Genomic DNA, 12,057 nt, shown 5'->3' on the forward strand with positions numbered 1-12,057 from the left:
CAATAGTCAAGGTCGTCATTGAGAGTTTGCCAGGCCTCTCAATCACTGCAAATCCAGACTTGTGCCTGCTGGGCATATCCACTGATGAGTGAGCCTCTCTTGCAACACACAGCTAGAGTAACTAATTGAAAGCTGCAAGAAGATGCATTCCCAACAACAAACATGGGAAAAGTATCTGTCAGACATATGCCAGTTGGAATGAGTATTGTATGGAATCTGCTTGCAAATCACAAGTACTGTGTTTTCTGGTGACCTTTCCTAAGTCAGAGTAGGGCCACAAGCCCACTGAGCCTATGCAATCTCTTGTAATCTATTGTGGCAAAACTGTACAGTAATTTCATAAAATATTTGTATGTATTAAGTAAAATCTTCTTAAAATTTAGAAAAATGCAGTTTGAAGACAGAAACCATGATTAGTCAAAATCACAAATTCATTTTATAAAGGTAACATGCTGTCTGATTTTCTGTTAGAAGCCCTCTGCTGATGAACATTAAAGTCTTGAAGAATGTCATCTCCGTTGCTAGTAGAGCCTAAAAAATCAGAAAATGAGCTAGAGTCCAGAACACATGATTCTAATTCTGATAAAATGGAAACATCAAAAAAGGTTCTGGATCAGCTAGAAAACCGACTCAACGTCAAAGATATAATGAAAATACAGAAGGTTTTCATGGTAGGTTTTCAGTTATGCATACATGTTGTCATTTGAGGTTAATATTCCACCTTATCAATCGGAATGTTTAATGGTTATATACATGCCAAAAATAACTTGTTAATGCTACATGAAAACTTGTTCATTTTTGTATCATATATGTTTGGATTGGATTGACAAGATCATGGTATCGGCAACAACTATGTAATCTGTTACTCAGCTCGGGTCAGAAAGAACACTAAAATTGCAAACAGTCTGGTTCAGTCTGAAACATTGGTTGTGGAAGGGCATGGAATCAGTGACAAGAGTACAGAGTTTGTGATGAGGGCCAAAGATGATGACTGGAGGAAGTTATGATTCATCCAGGACTGGACGTCAGAGAAGTCATCTGACAGCACAGAGGTGGTTAAGGGTGCAGTGGAGAGGTAGAGCTAGGTGTCATCAATGTACATCTGAAAACTGGCTGAAGATAATATCGTAGCAGGGCAGATACAGTTGTGAAAGAGGAGGGGGCCAAGGACATATCCTTGTGAGAGCAGCCCCTGGGACAGGACAATAAAGGAGAGATTGGAGGAGGTCGGTGTAGTTGATTGTGCTGAATGCTGTGGCGGGGCTGAGGATGGATAACTTGCCACAGTCACAAAAGATGTCATTCATAACTTTGGTTAGGGATATTAAGAAGGTTGAAAGCCAGACTGCAGGGATTTGAATGGGAAGTTCGAGGATAGACAATGATGCCCTAAATTGATATTATGAGTCGGCAAACTCCTGCAAGCAAGATTTAGAACCAAGCATATTTAAAATCCTTTGTGAGTAGGATAATTGAATGGGTTTTTGTTTTTCAACATCCTCATTTTCTCAGTATATTCAGTTGTGTGGCCTCGGACTATTTTCCAATTGCATTCGGTCCCCAGGTAATAGACAGAAAATAGTATAGGCTAATAATTTGTTAATGATAGTTTAAGAATTTCTGTTTTTGTGACTCATTGAAATTTTAAGCTTAAATATATTTTAAAAACCTGACAGACTCAGGGAAATCCAGTTTTTTTTTTCATTCATGGGATGTGGGCATCGCTGGCAAGGCCAGCATTTATTGCCCATCCCTAATTACCCTTGAGAAGGTGGTGGTGAGCTACCTTCTTGAACCGCTGCAGCCTGTGTGGTGTAGGTATTCCCACAGTGCTGTTAGGTAGGGCATTCCAGGATTTAGACTCAGCGATGATGAAGGAACGGTGATATATTTCTCTACCCCAGAGGGCTGTGGAGGCTCAGTCATTGGGTATATTCAAAACAGAAGTCAATAGATTTCTGACTAGTAAGGGCATCAAGTGATATGGCGATAGGGCCGGTGAATGGAGTTGAGGCAGAAGATCAACCATGATCTCATTGAATGGCGGAGCAGGCTCGAAGGGCTGAATGGCCTACTCCTGCTCCTATTTCTTATGTTCTTATGTCAGGATGATGTGTGACTTGGCAGTGAACTTGGAAGTGGTGGTGTTCCCATGTGCCTGCTGCCCTAGTCCTTCTAGATGGTAGAAATTGTGGGTTTGGGAGAGGCTGTCGAAGAAACCTTGGCGAGTTGCTGCAGTGCATCTTGTAGATGGTACACACTAGCCGCAGTGCGCCGGTGGTGGAGGGATTGAATGTTTAAGGTGGTGGATGGGGTGCCAATCAAGCGGGTTGCTTTGTCCTGGATGGTGTTGAGCTTCTTGAATGTTGTTGTAGCTGCACTCATCCGGGCAAATGGAGAGTATTCCATCACACTCCTGATTTGCGCCTTGAGATGGTGGAAAGGTTTTGGGGATCCAACAACAACAACCATCTTCCTTTGTGCTAGGTATGACTCTAGCCAGTGGAGAGTTTTCCCCCTGAGTCCTATTGACTTCAATTTTACGAGGGCTCCTTGATGCCACACTCAGCCAAATGCTGCCTTGATGTCAAGGGCAGTCACTCTCCACTCCCCTCTGGAATTCAGCTCTTTTTTCCATGTTTGGACCAAGGCTGCAATGAGGATTGGAGCTGAGTGGTCCTGGCGGAACCTAAACTGAGCTTTGGTGAGCAGGTTATTGGTGAGTAAGTGCCGCTTGATAGCACCGTCGACGACACTTACCATTACTTTGCTGATGATTGAGAGTAGACTGATGGGGTGATAATCGGCTGGATTGGATTTGTCCTGCTTTTTGTGGACTCGACATACCTGGGCAATTTTTCACTTTGTCAGGTAGATGCCAGTGTTGCAGCTGCACTTGGCTTGGCCATTTTTAAAAAAGATTTTACGCTCGTACAGTGACACTGATACAAAAGCTAATATTCCAATAATAAAACTCTCATTAGCAGTAGCTTTATTACTGTAACATTACTAAAAGGCATGTAATTTTTTAAGGTTTCTCTTTAAAATGTCACTGCTTTTTATTTTGTCACTTTTCTCATTCTCTCTTCAATGCATTCTCCTTGTTGTAACTACTTTTACCTAGTTTCTAACTAATATATCCCATTTTAATTATTTTATACTTTTTATTTTCTGTATTCCTACCTTCCATTTTAGAGGTGGGACTCTGATTTGGAAAAATCAAACTTTGGCAAAAAAAATAACTGACTCTGTAGGTTTATTTCTTCAGTCAAACCAGAACCAGAACTCTACAGATTGATATAATAATAATTGGATTCATATAAAAAGTATTATTAATTGACATAGAAAATTTATGAAACATTTTTATACTATGAATTACCTTTGGACTGTTGTTACGTAGGCAACCATTGCAACCAATCTGCACCTGGAACAGTCCACAAACAACAATGAAAAAAAAAATGTTTTTGGCGGTAGAGATTGAGGAACAAATGTTTGCCAGGATAGCACAAGAACTCCCTGCTGTTCTTAAAATACTACAGGGGGATTTTGTATATCCTCCTGAACAGGTAGATGGGATTTAGGATTAACATTTTATCTGAAGAATGTTGCACCCAGTAATGCAGCATTCTTGCAGTATTGCACTAGAGTGTCACCTTGGATAATGTGCTTAAATCCAATGTGATGCTCAAACCCACAAACCTCCAACCCAGAGGTGAGAGTGAAACCAGCTGAGCCAAGCTGACACAATTGCACCAGAAGCCCCCAATCTGAAAGCAAAGATCAAATATGGTTAGATCAAATCCTGTTTAAGATAAATTATTTATTTGGTGCATAGCTATTTCCGTCTATGTATTAAAATCATTTCCATCCATGTATTAAAATGAGTTCTTTTTAATATTGAATTCTAAAGCGATGGTTTTGTACTGCAATTTTATCCTGTGGTCATTTGAGATCAAATTCTATTCCTCTCCCTATAATATTGCTCATCAGATCACTCTGTAAATAAAGTGACTGTGCTGCAAACCAAATTTTCAACACTTGGTTGCTATATTAATAAATAAAACTTATTTGCTAATGTTTATATTCATGAAAATGTTAAAGATGTTCAACTCCCAGTCCACACAGCAGCTGCATTTATTTAATGCTTATTAACTGTTACTAGCAATTTAACACGTTGAAAATGCTCTGTAATAATTAATGTATGATTAATATTAACTTAAAATAATCTACGTTAATGATTGTATGGATTTTATTTGCATAAACAAAATTTCTATGCTCTTTCCTCTTTTAGTCACCAAATTTTAAAGAATTTGTGCCAGTTGATCGGAAGAACTTTATTGACAGTATGTTCACAGTTCTTGGATGTGGTGTTGAAGAGGAGTATGGAGACCTGTTTGACAGAATTGATGTAACACGGGATGGTTTTGTTGATTGGGACAAAGTGACAACATTCATGCTGTTAGAACATTATGAGAAAGAAGAGCGGGTGAAATCGTCACTTGTTCCTCAGTGGAAAGATATTAAATTTCTTCCATCACACCATAAGGAACCTATTCAAAGTATAGTCTATCTGAAGAATTCACATCGCTATCTGAGTTTGAGTAAAGAAGGTTGGATGAACGTCTGGAATGAGAATTTAAAGCTGCAGCAAACTTTACGAGTTGCCACAGATTCTGTAAGATTGCGGGACCTCTGGGTAACAAGTATGATTTCCTTAGCAAATGTAAACAAGGTAGGATTTCACTTCCAATATATTGTGCTACTTGTGAATCAGTTCAGGGAAAAGGGTATCAAAAAGCACTTTTTAAGTATAAGTGCATAGCTAGATCCAGTTGACTCTAACTTCTTCTCATTTAGGCATCTCTGGTTTAACATTTAGGCTAAAACAAAGCATCAATGCTGGACTATTCTATGGAGCCCTAATCAAAGTGACAATGACTGTGGTCCACTATCCCTCCTCATCCTTCTCGACCTCTCTGCAGCCTTTGACATGGATGACCAAGCCATCCTCCTCCAACGCCTCTCCTCTGTTGTCCAGCTGAGTGGGACTGCCTCGCCTGGTTCCACTTTTGCTTATCTAATCATAGCCAGAGAATTTCCTGTAATGGCTTCTGTTCCCACCCCTGCACCGTTACCTTTGGAGTCCCCCAAGGATCTATCCTAGGCCCCCTCCTACTTCTCATCTACATGCTGCCTCTCTGAGACATCATCTGAAGACATGATGTCAGGTTCCACATGTATACTGATGACACCCAGCTCTATCTCACCACCCCTCCCTTCCTCAACCCCTGCACTGCCTCCATGTTGGTAGCCTGCTAGTCGCCATCCAGTCCCAGATGAGCTGCAGTTTCCTCCAATTTAACATTGGGAAGAACAAAGCCATTGTCTTCAGTCCCTGCCACAAATTCTGTTTTCTTGCCACCAATTCTGTCCCCATCCACGGCCACTGTCTGGAGCTGAACCAGATTATTAACAACCTTGGCATCCATTTTGACCCTGAGCTGAGCTTCTGACCCCATATCCTCTTCATCACAAAGACCACCTATTTCCAGCTCCATAACATTGCCTGTCTCCACCGCTGCTGAAACCTTCATCCATGTTTTTATTACCTCCAGAGTTGACTATTCCAATGCTCTTTTGGCTGACCTCGTATCTTCCACCCTTCATAAACTTGAGCTCATCCAAAATTCTGCTGTCCATACCCTAACTCACACTACATCCCGCCCACTCATCACACCTGTGCTCAATTTCTCCACTGCTCTCTCCTTAAAGACTCTCCTAAAAACCTACCTCTTTGACCAAGCTTTTGTCACCCATCCTAATCGTAGCATCATAGAATAGCACAGCACAGAAGGAGGCCATTATAGGTGGCCCATCGAGTCTGTGCCAGAGCAATCCAGTTAGTCCCACTCCCCCGCACTTTCCCCATATCCCTACAATTTTTTTTCTCCTTCAAGTATTTATCTAATAGCTAATATCTCCTTATTTGGCTCCGTGTCAATTTTTGTGTGATCATGCTCCTGTGAAGTGCCCTGGGACGCTTTCCTATGTTAAAAGCGCTATATAAATGCAAGTTGTTGTTGAGCTTTTCAGGATGCACCTGAAAGCTGCATTATTGATTTACCACTTTGGGGAAATGGAAAGTTTAAAAGTCAGGGCTTAGTGGGATGCAGAATCATAGAATTTTACAACACAGAAGGTGGCTACACAACCCATTGCGTCTGTGCTAGCTTTTTGAAAGAGTTACTGACTTAGTTATCTTCCCCTGCTCTTTCCCGATACCCCTTTTATTTTCTTCAAATCTTAATCAACTTCCAATAAAGCTAAAAACTATTATGAATTTGCTTCTATCACTGTTTCTGGTATTGCATTCCATGTCCCAATAAATCACTGTCTGAAAACATTCTCCTAGCCTCTCCCTTTGTTTTTTGGTGATAAATGAATGTCATCTATTTACTGACTCAGTGAAACTATTTTGGCCTTATTTACCTTATCAAAACTTTTCATAACTTTGAACACATTTATCAAATATTTTCTTAAACCTCTCTCTTTTAACTAGAAAAGCCCCATATTCTCTAGTCTTTCTACATAACTAAAGCCTCTCATCTCTTGTATCATTCTATTGAATCTTTTCTGTGCCCTCTCCATTGCCAGGCCACCCAAAACTTGATCCAATATTCTAACTGCGACTTAACCAGTGACTTTTTTTTAATATCTAGGTTTAGCACTACCTCATTTTGCTTTTGTATTTGACGCCCTATTTAAAAAGCCTACCATCTCATTTCTTTTACAGTTTTAACAACTTGTCCTCCCACTTTTAAAGATTTGCGTGTCTGAACCCCAAAGTATGTCTGCTCTCCTAAACCTTGGAGAATGAATAAAAAATTCAAATTTTAGAAGATATTTTGTTCAGTTTTGAAATTATACAAGTTGAGAGTACTAATACTAAAACAACTCTCAGATATACTGTCCTTTTAATAACAAAAGAATGAAATCTGATATTCTAAGATTTCCACTTTAGTCATTATGTAAAAATGCAGTGAGAATGAACACAGTTAGGGGTAGTTAGGAAATACTATACTAGGTATATCTAAACTATTAATCAAAATTCATACCCTTGGTATATGGTTGATATTTTGTGAATTTTAAAATGCATTTTTTTCTATACTGAAAAGACCTCAACAGTATTTATTGAGTCCATACCATGGGCCATTAATTGGGCATTTATGGATTAAGCAATATTTTTTAATTAATTAAATGATGGTATCAGCTGTCTCAGTTGATAGTACTCTTGCCTCTCAGTCAGGCCATGGCTTCAAGCCCCACTCTAGGATTTGAGCACATAATCTGGGCTGACATGTTAGTACAGTACTGAGGAGTGCTGCCTTTCAGATCCAATGTTAAATCAAATCTCCCATCTGTTCATTCAGAACAATGTCAAAGTTCCCCTGACACTGTTCACAGAAGAGCTTGAAGTTTTCCTGGTGTCTTGGCCAACATTCATCTCATTTGCTGTTTGTGGGACTTGGCTGTATGCAATTGGTTGCTGTGTTTGCTCAACTAATAATAGTAACTGCCAAAAGTTTATCATTGATTGTGCTATATACACCCAAGTTCTTCCTTTAAACTGAAGTACAATCATTTATATTAGTTCCAGTGTAATGTAATTGTTCAACCCTGTGTGTTATGTTTTGAAACTCTGTTACATGCTGCAAATAAAAGCCATTTTCTATGTTCTTTTTTAAGGTAGCAGTTGCATTTACCAGTAAAGAGATTTGCTTTTATGACCTTAATTCCAAAGAAGAATTTTCCTGTCAGTATAAACTTCATGGATTATGCAACACTCTGATTTGTATGCACTATTGGTATAACCCAGAAGATGGAAATGAAGCAGTTCTCACCTTTGGTGACGTTTGTGGAGAGGTAAATTGCGCTAATCACACATTATTCTAGGAATTTGGATTATTTTAATCATAATGATCAATGAATTTAGTTCAGCTATTTAATACTATGTGAACATTTCTACATTCATTTTTGTTTGTGATTGGCTTATAGTGGGACCCTATTTACTTCCAATTGGATTTCTTTGATCCAAAATAAATATTCCTACATAAGGTCACACCAATACAAAATTCAGTGGCAAGAAGTTCCACGAATGATGCTACACTTCAGGCTGTTCTCACATTAGATCATATGAGATTCCTGTCTTTTTATATAACCCTTTGGTGTAATTGTTCTAGTACCCCTGGTTTAAGTTTTCTGCTGCTTATTAGTTTCTGTTTCTTCATTACCAGTGATCACTCATCCACCATTTCTTCAGTTCTCTCTGTTCGCAGTTTCCCTTTTTCAGTATAAATGCAACTTGTTTTTGTATCACAAAAGTGGAAAAACTGCAGTTTATCTATGGTTTCAAATCAAACATTTGAGGAAAAATTGAATTTTAGCAAATGTTATGATATTACCTTGAAATAGTCTTAATGAATCCAGGTGGTCTTCTGAACCACTCATTTTTTTATGTTAGTAAACATCAGGACAGCCATCTCTTCACTAAGGCTAAAGATTTTAACTGCATTTTCATGCTGATGCGTGGAGCTTGGCATATATGTGCCTGAGTACAGAATGGTGTAGAGCCAGCTGTATATCCCAATGCTGCCAGCCTGCACCACTTTAAAGGTAATACCACTGTTAAGGCAGTACCTGTTAATGTAAAGTAGCCATTACTCTGGTAACTATATTACCATTACAATACTGTATGCCCTGCTGTATGCCTCAGAGACATGGACCATGTACAGCAGGCACCTCAAAGCACTGGAGAGATACCACCTCCGCAAGATCCTGCAAATCCATTGGCAGGATAGGCGCACCAACGTCAGTGTTCTTGCTCAGGCCAACATCCCCAGCATCGAAGCTTTGACCACGCTCGATCAGCTCCGATGGACTGGTCACATTGTCCGCATGCCCGATACGAGACTCCCAAAACAAGCGCTCTACTCGGAGCTCCGGCACGGCAAGAGAGCCCCAAGTGGGCAGAGGAAACACTTCAAGGACACTCTCAAAGCCTCCTTGAAAAAGTGTAACATCCCCATCGACACCTGGGAATCCCTGGCCCAAGACCGCACAAAGTGGAGGAGAAGCATCCGGGAAGGCGCCGAACACCTCGAGTCTCTTCGCCGGGAGCAAGCGGAAGCCAAGCGCAGGCAGCGCAAGGAGCGCATGTCAACCCAAGCACCCCACCCACCCGCCCCTTCAACCACCGTCTGCCCCACCTGTGACAGAGACTGTAGGTCCCGCATTGGACTCATCAGCCACCTGCGAACTCATTTTTAATGTGGAAGCAAGTCATCCTCGGTTCCGAGGGACTGCCTAAGAAGAAGAAGTCTGTTTACTCTCCTACCATTATCCTTTCTCAAGTTAATTCTCTCCTATTTATCTATATTCATCAACTTATTGTCTCCATGACTTACAACTATTTACAAACCATACAACATTTTTAAATGAGTAAATCACCGTTACTATACGTGGGTACTTTCCAGTAATGAGCATATTGGGTATATGCTTCTGTAAATAATTTATTGTGTCTGTGTGTTGATAGAGACACTGAAGACAGGAGTTGGTTTGGTAGGTGTTTACTAAACAAAGTCTGGAGGGGAACTAACGGATACAACACAATACTCAGGCTTATATAGCCGAGTGGCCATTACCAGCATTACAGTACACATGGGGCTCTTAAAGGCACATACACTACAATTCCTCCCCTTTTAGCTAACCAGTACATAATATTTTAAGTAATTATTAATTACATGTTACAAGAAAAATAATCTATTCATTGCTGCAGTTAATTAATTATAAGTCAGTCTCTCTGGAGGCTTCCTGACTCGGTCCGGATAACGCCTCGGTGGTGTAGTAGTTTCTGGTGGTGTAGTAGGTTCTTTTGGCAAGGCTGATTCGGCTTGAATGCCAGTGTCGGGTTCATCGGGTTCCAGTATCACTGGATCGGAGGTAGATATGGGTATCTCTACTTCATCGTTAGGCGTATAGAGTTGTGGTGTAGGTTGTCCCTTTTTGGATGACTCTATGATTTGGTCAGCATGGCGCCTTATTATGCTTTCTCCGATGTCCACGGTATACATCAGCGGTCCTAGTCGTGTGCAGATAGTTCCAGGCTGCCATTTCTCGGTACGGTAGTCCCGGGCCAAAACTTGTTGACCTATCTGGAAGGTTCTAGTTGGCCTTTCATTCATGCCTTGAAATTGCCGGTTCTCCACGTCCCTTCTGATGTTCGGCTTGATCAAATCCAGCCGGCATCTTAGGCTTCTATTGAAGAACATCATGGTGGGAGTTTGGTTTGTAACCATATGTGTTGCATTCCTGTATGCGAACAAGAAGTTATCCACCTTGTGCTGAAGTTTTATGTCTTCATTACCCATGGCCTTCATGAAGGTCTGGACAAACCTTTCAGCCAATCCATTGGTGGCGGGATGGTATGGGGCGGACGTGTAGTGCTTAACCCCATTGTTTTTTAAGAACTTCCTGAATTCTTCGGACACAAATTGCGGTCCATTATCAGAACAGATCTGTTCCGGCAGCCCATTCCTGGCAAATATGGTCCTTAATACTGTGATGGTTTTTTCCGTGGTGGTGGAGGACATCTTTATTACCTCCGGCCACTTGGAGTGTGCATCAACCGCGATTAAGAACATTGAGTCCATAAATGGACCAGCAAAGTCGATGTGTACCCTTTGCCAGGGAGATGAGGGCCACTCCCATGGATGTAAAGGGGCTTGGGGTGGAGCGTTTTGGACCTTCTGGCATCCTAGGCAGCTCTTGGTCATTTCTTCAATGTCTCCATCGATACCTGGCCACCATACAAACACTCTGGCTAGGTTCTTCATTTTCACTCCACCCAGATGCCCCTCGTGAAGCTCCTTTAGCACTTTATCCTGGAGTTTGGGTGGAATCACCACCCTGGATCCACACATCAAGGTTCCTCGGCACACTGACAGCTGTTCTCTTCTTTGCAAGAATGCTGGCAACAGTGGTTCGCCATGTGCTGGCCATCCCTTCACCGTTAAGTCGTAGACTCGTGAGAGAGTCGGGTCATTTCTCGTTTCCTTTGCAATGGCAGAATTTGTTACTGGTAGACATTCCACTATGGTTGAGTGGAACATCTCCACTGGGTCTACTGTAGGTGCCTCTTCTACCGTTGGCAACGGTAGGCGCAATAAACCGTCAGCATTCCCATGCTGTTTTGATCCTTTGTATTCTATGTGGTATTGGTGTGCCCCTAGAAAAAGGGACCAACTCTGTAGCCTTTGCGCTGTCATAATGGGGACACCCTTTTTAGGGTTGAATATGGAGATGAGGGGTTGATGGTCAGTCAACAAGGTAAATTTTTGTCCGTGTAGGTAATGGTTGAATTTCTTCACTCCCCATACCAGGCTGAGTGCTTCCCTGTCGATTTGGGCATAGTTATGCTCAGCTGAGTTCAATGAGCGTGACGCAAAAGCTATCGGCCGTTCCGAGCCATCAGGGAATTTATGCGATAATACTGCTCCTACGCCGTAAGGGGATGCATCGCACGCCAGTCTGATTAGCAGTGATGGGTTGTAATGAGCCAAAACTTCTTTGGACGTGATTAAGTCTTTGCATTTATGGAAGGCACGTTTACAGTCTTCGCTCCATTTCCAAATTACTCCTGTTTGTAGCAGTTCATTAAGAGGGTGTAGAAGAGTTGATAAGTTCGGTAAAAATTTATGATAGTAATTTATTAATCCCAGGAACGACCTTAATTGTGAAACCTTTTCAGGTGCTGGGGCTTTTATGACCGCTTCAATTTTTCCAGGTGACTTATGCAACCCTTCCTTATTAATTATGTGGCCACAATATGATATTTGATTTTGGAAAAATTCGCACTTGGGGCGATTTGCTCGTAGGCCCCGTTCTCTCAGCCTAGTGAGCACCTGCTCCAAATTGGCAAGGTGCTCGTTGTCGTTTTCTCCTGTTACAAGGATGTTGTCTAGGTAGCATTGAGTCCCCGGAATCCCTTGGAGGACTTGC

At 41.3% G+C, this 12,057-nt stretch overlaps 1 protein-coding gene across 1 annotated transcript in view; it reads left to right on the plus strand.

Moving 5' to 3' along the window:
- LOC147115800 (cilia- and flagella-associated protein 337-like) overlaps nt 1-12,057 on the plus strand; it is a 102,131-nt gene that overhangs the window by 25,817 nt on the left and 64,257 nt on the right. Inside the window, exons 2-4 of the mRNA XM_085990381.1 lie at nt 472-671; nt 4,292-4,732; nt 7,747-7,923. Of these exons, the coding sequence (XP_085846507.1) occupies nt 507-671; nt 4,292-4,732; nt 7,747-7,923 (783 nt within the window). The 5' untranslated portion in view covers nt 472-506. The remainder of the gene's footprint in view (nt 1-471; nt 672-4,291; nt 4,733-7,746; nt 7,924-12,057) is intronic.

The sequence above is a fragment of the Somniosus microcephalus genome, chromosome 6 (assembly GCF_052327205.1).
Source record: "Somniosus microcephalus isolate GS21.2 chromosome 6, FLI_Smic_1.0, whole genome shotgun sequence".
Lineage (NCBI taxonomy): Eukaryota > Metazoa > Chordata > Chondrichthyes > Squaliformes > Somniosidae > Somniosus > Somniosus microcephalus.